At 43.4% G+C, this 13,835-nt stretch overlaps 1 protein-coding gene across 1 annotated transcript in view; it reads right to left on the bottom strand.

Annotated features, from left to right (window-relative positions):
- Positions 1-5,932: 5,932 nt before the first annotated feature.
- Positions 5,933-13,835, bottom strand: part of PLCXD2 (phosphatidylinositol specific phospholipase C X domain containing 2) — a 63,246-nt gene continuing 55,343 nt past the window's right edge. The window contains exon 4 of the mRNA XM_062207899.1: positions 5,933-11,925. Within this exon, the coding sequence (XP_062063883.1) occupies positions 11,766-11,925 (160 nt within the window). The 3' untranslated portion in view covers positions 5,933-11,765. The remainder of the gene's footprint in view (positions 11,926-13,835) is intronic.

Here is a 13,835-nt window from a genome sequence, read left to right as displayed (position 1 = left end):
CCAGAAAAGTGATTACCTTGTGATTGGCTCCATCAAGATGGTAAGAGGTCCTGCTAATAACATGGAGGAAAATGTTACTCCCATGTTCAGCTGTCTCAGAAGGGAATTTGGAGGTCACTTGATCAACTCTCTCCTTTGGTAGTAGGGTCTCTTCCACTGAGTTCTTTGCTGCTGAGACTCCTCATCTGGCAGTTCTTTGAATTAATAGGGCTGCACTTCCTGGGTGTACTGTGTGTTACACACTTCATATCCATGAATGAAAATCCTTGTGACAACTTGGGATTGTATTTCTAGTTTATGAATAAAGGAACAAAGGCTCAATGAGGATAATGATCGTGTACCTTGTGGGTGCTGAAGTCAGGATTTGAACCCAGATCTGCTCTGAAACCAGTGCATCGGTAAACACTCCTGATATATTCTGTGTAAGGATGACTAACAGGCCCAAAGGATGGCCATCTCTATCATCAGACCCTGTGGATATATTACTTTATGTGGTGAAAGGGACCTTGCTGGTCCCCATTCGAGTTAGGAGCCTTGAGACAGGAGACTATGTTGGATTATCCAGGCAGGCCCAGCGTAAGCAGAGTCCTCAGCAGACGTCAGAATCAGAGATTTGAGGATGGAAGTAGAGTCACAGATGGAAGGTGCTGTGCTGCTGACATGAAAGATGGAGGAAGGGGGCGTGACTCAAGAAGCTTCTAGAAGCTGGAAATGGATTCTCCTTTAGGGCCTCCACAAAGAAAATTACCCGATAACCCATTTTATTTTATTTTATTTATTTATTTATTTATTTATTTTTATTTTTGACAGGCAGAGTGGATAGTGAGAGAGAGAGACAGAGAGAAAGGTCTTCCTTTTGCCGTTGGTTCACCCTCCAATGGCCGCCGCGGTAGCGCGCTGCGGCCGGCGCACCGCGCTGATCCGACGGCAGGAGCCAGGTGCTTCTCCTGGTCTCCCATGGGGTGCAGGGCCCAAGGACTTGGGCCATCCTCCACTGCACTCCCTGGCCACGCAGAGAGCTGGCCTGGAAGAGGGGCAACCGGGACAGGATCGGTGCCCCGACCGGGACTAGAACCCGGTGTGCCGGCGCCGCAAGGCGGAGGATTAGCCTAGTGAGCCGGGGCGCCGGCCGATAACCCATTTTAGACTTCTGACTCCAGGCCAGTGCTATTGTGAGCACGGTAAGCAACCTCCTCTATGGTGGTTTGGTACAGTAGTGGTAGGGGACTAATACACCCTCCCTCAGAAATCCTCGGCCCGCCTCGGCCAGTGTCTCACTGCACAGCCATGCATTCTTGAAAGGACAACTCATTGGTTCCAGTTCACTGCCCCCGCCTCCGCTCAGGAGGCAATGGAAAACAGCGGGAAATAGAAACAGTGCTGGGAGGCTCTCAGAGCCGGGATTGTGGACCCAGCTCTGCCTTGAGCAGGCAGTTCTCTTTCGGTTTGCTCTCCTGTACTCTTAGTCCTTCGCCCAGCTTTTCCTTGATCTCTGCCACATATAAAGGCACGGCATTCTAAAATGTTAGTTGTGTAACGAGTTGAACATATTTGAAGACATTGCTGTAAACTTTCTCTCCATTTTTCCTGTTCCAACCCACGCAGTGTCCCATGTAGCAGGATTTCTGGATCCTTCCCAGTTTACCCATTTCCCTCTGAATTGCGGTACCCAGATCTGTGCATAACTCACCTGCCATCCCTTCTCTCCCAGAGTGCCTGCTTCCTCTGGTCCCTGACCATACTCTCTCGCTTGATCCCAAGCAGCCTTGGGAACTTTTGGACCTACACATTTTAGTCTTGCTCACTTTCTCTTCCTTCCTTCCTTCCTTCCTTCCTTCCTTCCTTCCTTCCTTCCTTATTTATTTATTTAAAAGGGAGAGTTTACAAAGAGAAGGAGAGAGAGAGAAAGATATCTTCCATCTGCTGGTTCACTCCCCAAATGGCTGCAATGGCTGGAGCTGTGCCAGTCTGAAGCCAGGAGCCACGAGTTTCTTCTGGGTCTCCCACATGGGTATAGAGGCCCAAGGACTTGGGCCATCTTCTGCTGATTTCCCAGGCACATTAGCAGGGAGCTGGATGAGAAGTGGAGCTTCTGGGACTCGAACTGGTGCCCATATGGGATGCTGGTGTTGCAGGAAGCAGCTTTACCCGCTAGGTCATAGCGCCAGCCCCTACTATGTTGCTATCTTCTTTCATCTGACCTTAATCTGACCTTATTTCTTGAGAGACAGCACTTAGCCGAAACAAATCCACATGAGTCTTAGTCTTTTTTTTTTTTTTTTTTTGGTAAATAGGAAGGGTCAAGACTCTAACCTTAGCCTAATTACACTTCTTTCTTGTTTAACAACATTTAAATGATAACTCATTTCCACAGGCTCTTGGAAAACAGTGGTGTACACATTTTTTGATCATAGATTTCTTTGAGAAGCTTATGAAAGTTATGGATTCTCTACGAGAAAAAGTGTACTTATTGCTAAGATTTTTGTGTATCGTGTGAGGGTGGTTCAGCCCTCAGGAAGTAGTTTACTGGCCTCTCTGATGGGTGGCAATTAAGCTCTCTAACTCATAAGGCTGTTGGTGGGGGAAACTTTGGCAAAAGGCTAATATCTTCTTCCAGATCCCTGTATGGTTCATGGAGGCCCTGGAATCAGAACCCCCTTGGGTTGAATTGAGCAAATACCCAGTGAGGGTCAAGGCAGGAAAGGCTCCAGGCCAAAAAACAGCCAAGCTCCCAGCTTAACAAAGAATAGTGTTCAGTGATAAATCTCATTCTTTAGAAAGACACTTGACCCATTCGATTAAAGCCACCTGCCTGCCCAAGGCTCCTTGCAATTGCATAATGCTACCGGACAGAGGCTGCCACCTCTGTGTCCCCTCTTTCGACCCATGCTATCCCCAAACACTGTCCAGCTGTGAAAACACCCTGGGCTGACTAGTGCTTTTGTTGGACTGGCACTTGTCCAGGTCACTTTGGGTGAGGTTTTGGGCACTCGGGCTCTGGCCACTGTACCTCTTGTAACCTCCCGCCCTCTCAGAATGAAAAGTTTCAAGTCTTAAAAATAATAACCCTCCTTTGGGCCTGGCGCGCAGACTTGCAGTGGGGTAAACAAAGAAACATACAGCTGATTAAGAAGAATTCCTTTGGGAAAAAACCACAACAAAAGTCCAGGACATTCAGGCTTGCTAACCGCAGGGATTCACAGACAAGGATTCATTTTCAAGTGGAAGAAATGCGATGTGCGGCCTGCATTCCATGTTCACCCAGCACAGCCTTCTTTGGGGACCAGGTGACTCCACGGGGCAGCGTGGAGAAAGCCTGCGTGGACTTCTATAAGAAACCTGGAGAAAGTCGCGTTATGAAGAGAGAGGTACTTTCTATCTCAAAGAGCAGTTTACATCTACTTAGTAAAGAATGTTTAGAAGGAACACAGCCAAGCTAAGTTCTAGGCAGATGTGTGTGGTGAGAACTGCATTTATTCTCAACTTGGAAAGATCATAAACTTAGGTCATTCTCACAGCTTCCTACCGTGACCGCACAAAAGCCTGATTTTGAAAGGGAATGTTCTATCACCACTGAAAACCCAGGACAGTTTCTACAAAATAAACAAATACAAAAAACAGAATGGCATTACATGGTAACTAGATACTGAAGCCTTTTTCTTTTTGGTCTATAAGCAAGGAATAGAGGTTTCATTACTAAACTGAGACTTCCTGTTGAATATATATACATAATATCTATATTTTAATATATTATATTTTAATTTAGGTTTATATATATTTATATATAATATTTGTATTTTATATGAATTCACATATCGCATAATTTATATAATTTAATATAGTTATATAATTTATATATCAAATTATATTAATTTATATTTTAAGATATTATATTTATGTATATGTTATATATATATTTCTGGATCTGATTGCTGAAGATTTTGACTCTTTGTGTCTTACCATATGTCTCGGAAGCAGTGGCTGGAGTTACAAACTTTGGTGTGCAGCCAGTCAGGGAGTTATTGCATTGCTCAGAGAGTGGGAGTCATGCCACCATGGTGTGCAAGATGATGTGGGGTGGCATCTGATCACATCCTTACACAGCATTAGCATCATTAATCAATCGACCCCAATTTAGTCAACAGGGAAGTCTCAGTTCAGGAAACTTCTACACATGGGAACCACCAGTGTCCAAACCCTAGCGCTTTGTCTTCCTTGCATCCTGTACTTCTCTTTGCCCATGACCACCTCTTCTCCGAGAGAGAGAGAGAGAGAGAGAGAGAGAGAGAGAGATGCAGTCTAAACACCCAGTGTCATCCATCTGACTTTCTCAGGCGCATTAGCAGGGAGTTGGATTTAAATCAGAGCAGCAGGGATTCAAACAGGCACTCATATGGGGTGCTGAGGTTGCAGGCAGCAGCTTAATTGGTCACCCCTTTAGTAATATTAACCCTACCTTTTATGTATGTGGAGACGTTAATTTGTCTAAGGTCACACAACCAGGATGTTGTAGAGTTGGGAGAGAATCCCAGGTCTGTACATCTCTGAAACCCCTATCCTTAGTTGTAATATGATAAATTAATCTGTGAATAGACGTGAAAGATTCATACATAATGCAAGAGCTCCATTGTTGTGAAGGCAACATCTCAACCCAAGTGTATGCTCAGAAATTGAGGCAGGTCAGCAGTATCTTTGCAACTACGTCCATGCAGGTTATATCAGCTTTGGTTATACTTGGATCCAACCCTCTCCACGCTATGTGTTAAAGAATGTATAAACCTCTTGTGGAATGGAGCAGGTGTTTCACCTAGAAGCCAAGATGCCCATTTCCCACAATAGAGTGCCTGGGTTGGATTCTCAGCCTCAGCTCCTATGGTAGCTTCCTACAAAGCAGACTCTTCAGAGACATTGATGCTGGCTCAAATACTTGGGTTCCTGTTACACATCAGGGACCATGATTGTGTTTCCAAGCTCTTAGCTCCAGCCCTCACCCACTGTTGCTTGCATTTGGGGGAGTGAATTAGCTTTCTATCTAATTATCTCTCTGTTTGTCTTGCAAATAAATTTTTAAAACAAATAAAAAAATTTTTTTGGAATGTGAAAAAAGTAAAAATTATATAAACATAAAAAACAACTTTAAGCAACTGAAAGAGGTACTTATTAAAGCCAAACAGAAGACAATGTAGCATATTTACCAAACAATAACTAAATACAGGCAGATAATTCTGACTATGACTATATTCTTAAACTATTACAGTAACTGGAACATGTAATTATTTTTAATTCTCTGTTCCAAAGTTCAAAAACATGAAATGAATGACTGCTTAGAATTCATTTGATTTCTGCTAAATCCATATAAAGGATTTTAACACCAACACATTATTTTTGTGGATGGGGAAAAAAAGAATTCACTGAAATGAAGCCATCTTTGATATTCAAATAACAAAATTAGATAAAAAGACAATATTGGAATCTTCACTGCAACAGAAACTGCCGGCCAATCCTTATTTATTCTTTGTACACTCGGATGCATCATCGGGGCATTACTCTATTTCTGTGCATTTAGCAATCCCTCAGAATCATGTGGGCCCGAGATGGTGGTCAGATGAGGCCATGGCACTCAGTAGGCCTGGCCAAAGCATAATGGAAATATTTGAACCACTAAGGATGAAGTCAGGGAAAGCACAATGTCAAGGTTGTCTACATACTTCACACACTGCTGACTTCAGGGACTGCAACAGGTTGAGTTAGTCCCAGCATACACTAGAAAGGGCTGAGTGCGTTTTCACAAAATACTGTAAAACAAGAAGTTTTATTGATGCTGAGTCTACAGCTCCTTAAAAAAATTAGAAGTGGGGCTAATAATAAAATGTTCATCCAAACAAAGGAAAAGTGCCTGATAAAGTTTCACATTTATTATTAGGCTACATAGTTCAAATCAAATACAAGAAAACATATCATGTCATAATACCTAGTAAAAATTTTCACAGTTAAAATGAGGTATTCTGGAATTACAATGTTCTAGGTTAAATTGAGCAGTTTAATCAAAGTTACAGGGGAAAAGCAGAGAAATATATTTGAACCATTATTTCTTGGGGGAGGGAGCTAAAAAGCCAAGTGAAATGTGTATGAATGAGATAATGAAGCCACAAAATACAGCGTATCCAGCAGCACAGATGCAACATTTTAATCCTAACCATAATTTTGGTATAATTTATTATTTGAATATTTAACTTTGCAAACAACATGCAACTGTAGTGTAAAACAAGCAATATCAGACAAAATAGAATACCTATTACAGCATTTATTAGGTTCATATATCATCGGAATTCACCAAGACTTGATTCACTGGGACAGTTTCTGTATTTTCTAATCGCTGATCGGTGAGGTTAAGTATTACAGTTGGCATATACACAGTACGAATAATGCATACACGATTTGTATTTAACATTTATTAACACTGGGCTATAACTTAGCATAATAGCAGCAAGGTACCACTATTTCTAGAATATGTTCTAAGATTCACCATACTGATACTACAGATTCGTGACTGAAGTATAATTAGTGCAATAAACTAACTGCAAATGTACAAAGCTACCAAAGGCCTGTATTTGACTTTTCAAAGTGCTGTGCTTCTTCCTGGGCTTAAAGCTTGTGAGCAAGCCCGTGCTATTTGAATTTAATATTGTTCCCAAAGTTTTGTGCTCCAATCAAGTATAGTTCTAATATTTGAGTGGGATGGGTAGCAGATGCAATAAAAAAGGAGAGTAAGGAGCAACAGCCACTGTGATACGAGTGCGTTGGACCTCACTGAATGTCCACTTCTCTCACATCCATTTTGCCAGCGTCCTGTGATTAACTGTAACCAGGAGATGATGGACGACAGCAAGGAGACAAGAGGAGAAGGTGGCGGTCTGTGCAGGAGATGAGAAGGAAGTCATAGAAAATGCCTCTAGACCTGATGGGGCTGCTTCAGCAGACTGTGGAATGGAATTCCCAGAGAGAAGAGGGAAATAGCTTTTCCAACTATTTAGCTGAGTTTGAAAATTCCTACGAACAAGTTCCGTTGGAGAAGATAGGGCACACTCTATCTACTGAAGGATAGAGTTTTATTAGAAAATTTTAGTGTCTGAGACTGTGCTATTTTAAGGAAATCAGTTAAAATCATTTTGTGGTATATTCTTCTGGGTTAGGGCTCATGTAGAGATACAGTGTCAACAATGCCACCACACTAGTAGAAAGCTGGAGAATACAAAGGCTAAGGAGATAGAGGCTCTCATGGGGGCACTAGAGAGTTGTTCATATTAAGAGTAGTTTTCAGCTACATCACTTACACCATCAGTTTACTCCTGTATGTCCCAGTGCAATGCATGTGAGTGACATAGCTATGGTGGCAAATACCAGGAAGCAGCAGGGGGCATGGGACAAAGACGCACTAGAAACCTAGTGCAACATACAAGGACAATCATGTTCTATACTGTGATCAACCAACTTCCTTGCAGTTTGGATGTTTGATTCCATTGATTCCTATTCACTTCCTCTTCACATTACAAGGCTGCATAGCATGTATTGGGGAAGGCCCACCTGTCAGGATCCACCACACCTGATGGCAGGTTTCTGAGGCCTCCACATTTCATTATACAGATCAGTAGAGGTGCCATTCAATGAGCCCAAGTAGCATTCTTCATGCGTGCCCCAGAAGGAAGAATGTCCACAAGTGTACACACCCTGAGGATAAGGCATTTAACCTACACACTAGGAACCTTCTATTTTGCGAGCTAATCCACACTGATGTTTGCACAACACTCAGCTCTCAGGTAGCAGACAGTATCTTTATTACACACGAAGGAGCAGGAAGATTGACCAGAGGGTCACTAGCTCCACTCAGGTAGGGGAGCCTCATGGCTGTGCCTCATTTGATAGCACACTCTGTTCCCCAGAACCTAAGAAGTCAGAGAATAAAGAACACGGCAAAAACTTCAAAGTGGCATGAACTACATCCGACACGTGGCCTGCTTTCGTGTAGTACTTTTGCTTCCCAGAAAACTGGAGTGACTTTGCTTCAGTCTCAGTCTCTGCCGTGTCTCCACTGTTAGCTTTGTGCTCAGCCCTCTACGTGGGTTGCAATCAGGTCTCTTTGGGGAGCACTTTTTAATGGCAAAGATTCAGAAAACCAAAGATAGAAGATCCCAACACACCACAAAGCTGCGATTAAAACCAGAATGCTCCTTGGACAGAAACATACATTTTTTAATGTGAATGTGAAGTTTTTGAAAGAAGGATTAGCGTTCTTAAGACCTATCACTACCTGGGCTCAGATCTTGTGCTTTTCTCTGGGTTTACATAAAATCCTGGGCTTGGACTGTGGCTTAACTGTTCTCAAGAATCAGGGAACTGGATCCAGCACTAAGGAAAATGACTAAATTACTATCAGGTCTAACACAGCAGATATTAAAAACTGTTTGGCATGACCCCTTTAGGTCTGTCATCAATATAAAATTTAATCTCCAGTAGCTTGTCATTCCCTTTCATCAAATTCATCTTGACCTAAGAATATTTTCTGTACCTGTGACACCACATGGTACTTCCAACTGGCTCAAAGTTCGAACTTTTAGCGCTGTGAATGGTCCCATTTGCCACAAGACATGGACATGTGACTGTGTGAGAAATGGTCCAGGGAGTTCATGAAAAACTCAGTTATATTTTGAAATAAATAATGACCCAAAATTTTGTGAAACTAAAGTCCTCTTTGGCTCAGTCAGTTCTGAGCTAAGTGTGATCCTTATTTTGATCTGAAAGTCCCCAGAACTTGTGAGAACATATGATGTGGTTGCATCACCATTTTTGTTGTTGGCAGGTGTGCAATGAGTCCTTGACCTAAGGTGTATTTTCTTGCTGTCCCACGTGCCTGAGTTCTGTTTGGCCTCATGGTCAAGGAGTAGAATGCACACAATCTTTACAGTATGTCAAGCAACTTTTTCATGGGGTGGAGATTTCACCCATTTGAGGATATTTATCAAGGGAAAACTAAATAATTCTCCTCCTGTCTCCCAGAACTCCTATGCAGATTTTTAAAATGCAAGCAAAGCCGGCAACCAAAAGCAGCCCAAATGAGTGACTACTTGCATTCACCACACAGAGCAGAACTCCATGCACACAACCTTGGAGGTTTTTTGTGCTTCTGTGTCATGCTTGATGATTTTTTTTTTCTTACCATGAAAACACTAAGGTGCACTTAAATATTATAATTCAAGCAAAGTGCAACTATATATTGAAAAACTAAGCAAGAAAATCAAGTAAACATTTCACTGAACAGTCTGTAGCCCTTGGTTTCACTGGCATCCAGTATAGATACCTGTCGACACACCTGGCCTCATAGCACCAAGCACCTGGACAAAGCTGAGGCTCAAATAAAACAGAGCAGAATGATTCTCCTCTTGCCTCCTTATCTCTTTGCCAAGTAACAAAGGGTCAAGAGAGGGGCATAAATCTAGTTGGTAGGATAGAAACATAACCCAAACAGAACAACAAAAAAAGTAAACTCTGAGGACAGGCCAGGGGTTTCAGGGCTGGTTGCTAGGGTTTATTACCCGAATTGAAGGGAAATTAAGAAAGGAAGGGCATTTGCGTTCTTCCTCCTATCCAGAGAAAACTCTATAGGATTAGATAATGCTTAATCCCCAAAGCTCTTTAGGGAGAGGTTCAAATGCAAGAAAAGGGAGATTTGAGCAAGATTTTCCCAGAAGCAACTGTAGTGTGACCTCCTGAAGCTGTGGAAGCTAAAAGTCAGGGCTTCAACTATTGTACAGAAGGTGCAGGCTGGAAGATCAAGCGCCAGGGATGTGCATGAGCTTTTAGTAGCTCACCCAGGATGCCCCTTACTGCAGGCAGCATGCAAAATCCAGCTACGAGCATCAAAAGACAGGAGTGGGGAACTCCTGGGAGAAGGGGCCAACGACCTTCACAAATGCACACATCCATTTAAGATCCCACGTTTGTATTTCCTCCTTAGGAATCCAGAAGCTGACACTTGCTAGATACCTGGAGGGTGCTGAGCAGCACTGAGACTCATCCACCCTCATGCCCAGTTTTCTTTCTGGCTCCTTCTTTTGCAACTCTCTTCCCGAGGGTCTCCTCAAGCACCAAGAGTTCTTTCTTCTTGACCCATGGCGTCTTCTGTCCTACTGCGTGGCTTAGTAGTGGCTTCTCTGAGCTGGAGCACAGCCACACACAGGCACTGTCTCCCCCAGCAGGATGGACAGAGCCAGGCCATCCACAGCAGCGTCAGAGGTCACTCACAGCCCTGATATACGAGGCCCCGTCCAGGGCAGAGGACCGTGGCGGCATGGGTCCTGGGTGAGGCAAGTTCGGTAAGCTCCAGTGGGAGCGCTCTTGACATAAGAAGCACTGCAGATTCTTACTCTATGAATAAATAAATGAACAAATAAATAAACAATCAGAACACAAGAGGGCTCTTTGTAGGTAAGCACTTCTTCTCAATAAAAAAAGAAAAACAAAATCCCCTCTTGAGTTTCAAAGCCCTCATTCAGTAGTGAGTAGTAGGCTCAAAACAACCTGCAGAAAGTACAACAGGCCAGACAAGAACTGGCTAAGTTCCAACACTGGGATTTCTCACTTGATGACCCACAAGTCATCCTAAACGTCCCCGAGGTAGTCTAGTTTTCCAGGAGTTACAGAACGGCTCCAATCCTACTTGAAGCGTCCTCCTTTAACGCCACTGCACTTTCCCACGCACCCTGCGTCTGCCTCCATGTGTCACAGCCAGGATGCCTTAGTGTAGTGTCCCACGCTATGCACCTAGGTCCTAGGCAGAAAACAATGAAATGTAACTCCAAGATTTGGCTTGGAGACCTCACTCTAAAGAGGACCATGCCAAAATGACGCAGGTGCTGCTCTGGCAGCTACATTTTAGGGAAAGCTACAGAACTAAATCAAAGGAATCTGGAAAGCAACAAACATGCATGTCTATCTCTTAGTGTGCCCAGCTCTCAAAAGATCTCCTGTCATTGTTCCTTTCACTTTTAAGTAAGGGCCTAATGAAATAGCAGGGAATCAATGTTTTAAAATTAGGAAATCTTTTTCCAGTTCTAAAGGCAGTATATACTGTTGATCTGAAGAATAAAGGTGACCAGTTGCCTGCACAAGCTTTGCACAAACAGCTTGTGGCTGAAACACCTTGGTAACAAATAACTTACGTTCTCAGGGAAGAAGGGGTGGCATTCAAGAATCCTAGAGAGAGCTAGTGCTTGACCTCCTCTCGCCTAAGAACTCTGGTTTGATGTTAAAGCCAACCCAGAGGGCAGCCCACACCTGCCAGGAGTCATTCCTTTGACCTGGAATGCCTTTCTGGTCTAGCCTCACTGGCTCAAGCACAATATCTTGGTAAAGACAACAATAGGGAAACTGGACCAATCAGGGGACACTCCATACCCCAATGGCATTTGCATATCCTATTCCTATATTCCATTTACCACCATAAGCCACTGGGGAGATTCTGATCTTAACCACATGAAATAAATTTTCTTCCCTCAGACTTAAATTTTTTTAAAGTCTCGCTTGGGGAAAAAAATGCAGTTGAAAGCCCTGTCATTTTATCCTAATGGCCCTGTGAGGAAGGAAAAAAAAAAAACCCTCCTCCTCTTACTCACTTCTCCATCACTGCCCAGGGACCATCCTAACAGGAAACCCTTCCAAACTTTACCCTGGATCAACAACTTCCACATTAAGTTAAACAAGCAATCAAATCAGCATTTAGCCAAAGCCCCGTCCTCCCGGAGGAGGTCGTTCAACTCGATGACGGTCGTGGCAAAGTCCACCAGGTCCACGAAGTCAGATGTGATGATGTTGACGCCCAGGGCTCCAGGCTTCTGTGTCTTCACCCAGTCCAGGATGGCAGGAAGATTCCTACACAGAGGGAAGTGTTGGGGGCGGAGAGAACAGAGGGCAGAGTTGAGAGTTCCGCGTCTGCAGGCACGGAAATAAAACAGTCCCCTGATTACAGCAAACGTATGTCAAGAAAATCACAGGCCATGAGGGGCAAGTCTGCTTAAAGTTAACATTTTCTTTAGGGGTGGCAGTGGTCTCCGTTCCACCAAGCATTCTACCTTCCAGGTTTCTTTGCTGGAAGACTACTTGTCTCAAGCACCAAAGTGGTGCCATGCCAACAAGAGCTCAAAAGAGAAAACTACGATCAAAAGCTTCATTACAGGTGCACTCTTTAATCCTTTTTTTAAAAAAAAAAAGATGTATTTATTAATTTATTTGAAAGGCAAAGTGACACAGAGAAAGGGAGAGAAAGAGAAGGGGGAAGAGAGAGAGCTCCCATCTCCTGGATTACTCCCTAAATGGCTGCAATAGTCAGGCCCAGGCCAGGCCAAAGACAGGAGCTCCACCCAGGTCTTCCATGTCGGTGGCAGGGGCCCAAGTACTTGGGTCATTTTCTGCTTCTTTCCCCAGGCGCATTAGCAAGGAGCTGGATTGGAAACAGAGCAACAAGGACTTGAACTGGTGCTGTGATAAGGGATGCTGGAGTCATAGGCAGTGACTTAACCCATTGTGTCACAGTGCTGGGCCCTCTTTCCAATTCGAATATATTAAAAATTACAGAAACCTTGAAATAATTTTATAGTAAGTATATTGACCACTCAGATACTAGCACTCCATTGGCTACACCTGCTTCAATCTACCAGCCATCACCCTGCTTCCATCAATCCATCTTGGTATTGACATATCCCAACTGCAAACATCTATACACAGCCCCGCCATTTCAGCTGGCATAGGATTAATTAAACTTCCATTCTCGTTTCAGGTTTTCTCTTTTGACATAAAGTTTATGTGCAATAAAATGCGCAAATCTAAAGTGTATATTTACTGAGTTTCGGCAAAACAAAAAAGAAAAAAAAACAAAGTATAGAGCATTAACAGCATTCAAGACGTTCTTGCACCTCTTCTGCAGCAATCCCTGTCCCATCCTCCCATCAACAATAATTATTAGGATTTTTTTCTACCACAGATTGTACTTGCCTGTTCTGGAATTTAATATAAACTATGCAATGTACTTTTTGGTGTGGTTGTTTCTTTATTTAGCATAATGGTTTTGAAATTCACCCATGTTGATGCGTGTATCAATGGTTCTTTCTTTTTTTTCTTAGCATGGCATGGTATTCCATTGTACAAATAAACCACAGTTTGTTTTTCCATTTTCCTATTTATGGGTATATGAATTTTTTCCAGTTTTTATATTGTGAATAAAATTGTTACAAGCATTCTTATGCAAGCCTTTTTGTAGACATTTACTTTAACTTTCCTTTTTCTTTTCTTTTTTTATTTAATTTGACAGAGTTATAGACAGAGAGAGAGAGAGAAAGGTCTTCCTTCCACTCGTTCACTCCCCAAATGGCCGCTATGGCTGGTGCTGCGCCGATCCAAAGCCAGGAGCCAGGTGCTTCTTCCTGGTCTCCCATGCGGGTGCAGAGGCCCAAGCACTTGGGCCATTCTCCACTGCCTTCCCGGGCCACAGCAGAGAGCTGGACTGGAAGAGGAGCAACCAGGACTAGAACCCGGTGCCCATATGGGATGCTGGTGCCGCAGGCGGAGGATTAACCAAGTGAGCCATGGCGCCGGCCCTAAATTTTTATTTTATTTATTTGAAAAGCAGAGTGGCAGAGAGGAGAGGGAGAAACACACACACACACACACACAGAAATTTTCTGTCTACTTGTTCACTCCCCAAATGGTTGCCATGGCCGGGGCTGCTCCAGGCCAGGTCGGGCCAGAAACGCCATCCTAGTCTCCCATGTGAGAGCAGGGGCCCA

Source organism: Lepus europaeus, chromosome 2 (genome assembly GCF_033115175.1).
Source record: "Lepus europaeus isolate LE1 chromosome 2, mLepTim1.pri, whole genome shotgun sequence".
Classification (NCBI taxonomy): Eukaryota; Metazoa; Chordata; class Mammalia; order Lagomorpha; family Leporidae; genus Lepus; species Lepus europaeus.
Note: the sequence above shows the minus strand (reverse complement) of the source record. Positions and strands in the feature narration are given on the sequence as shown.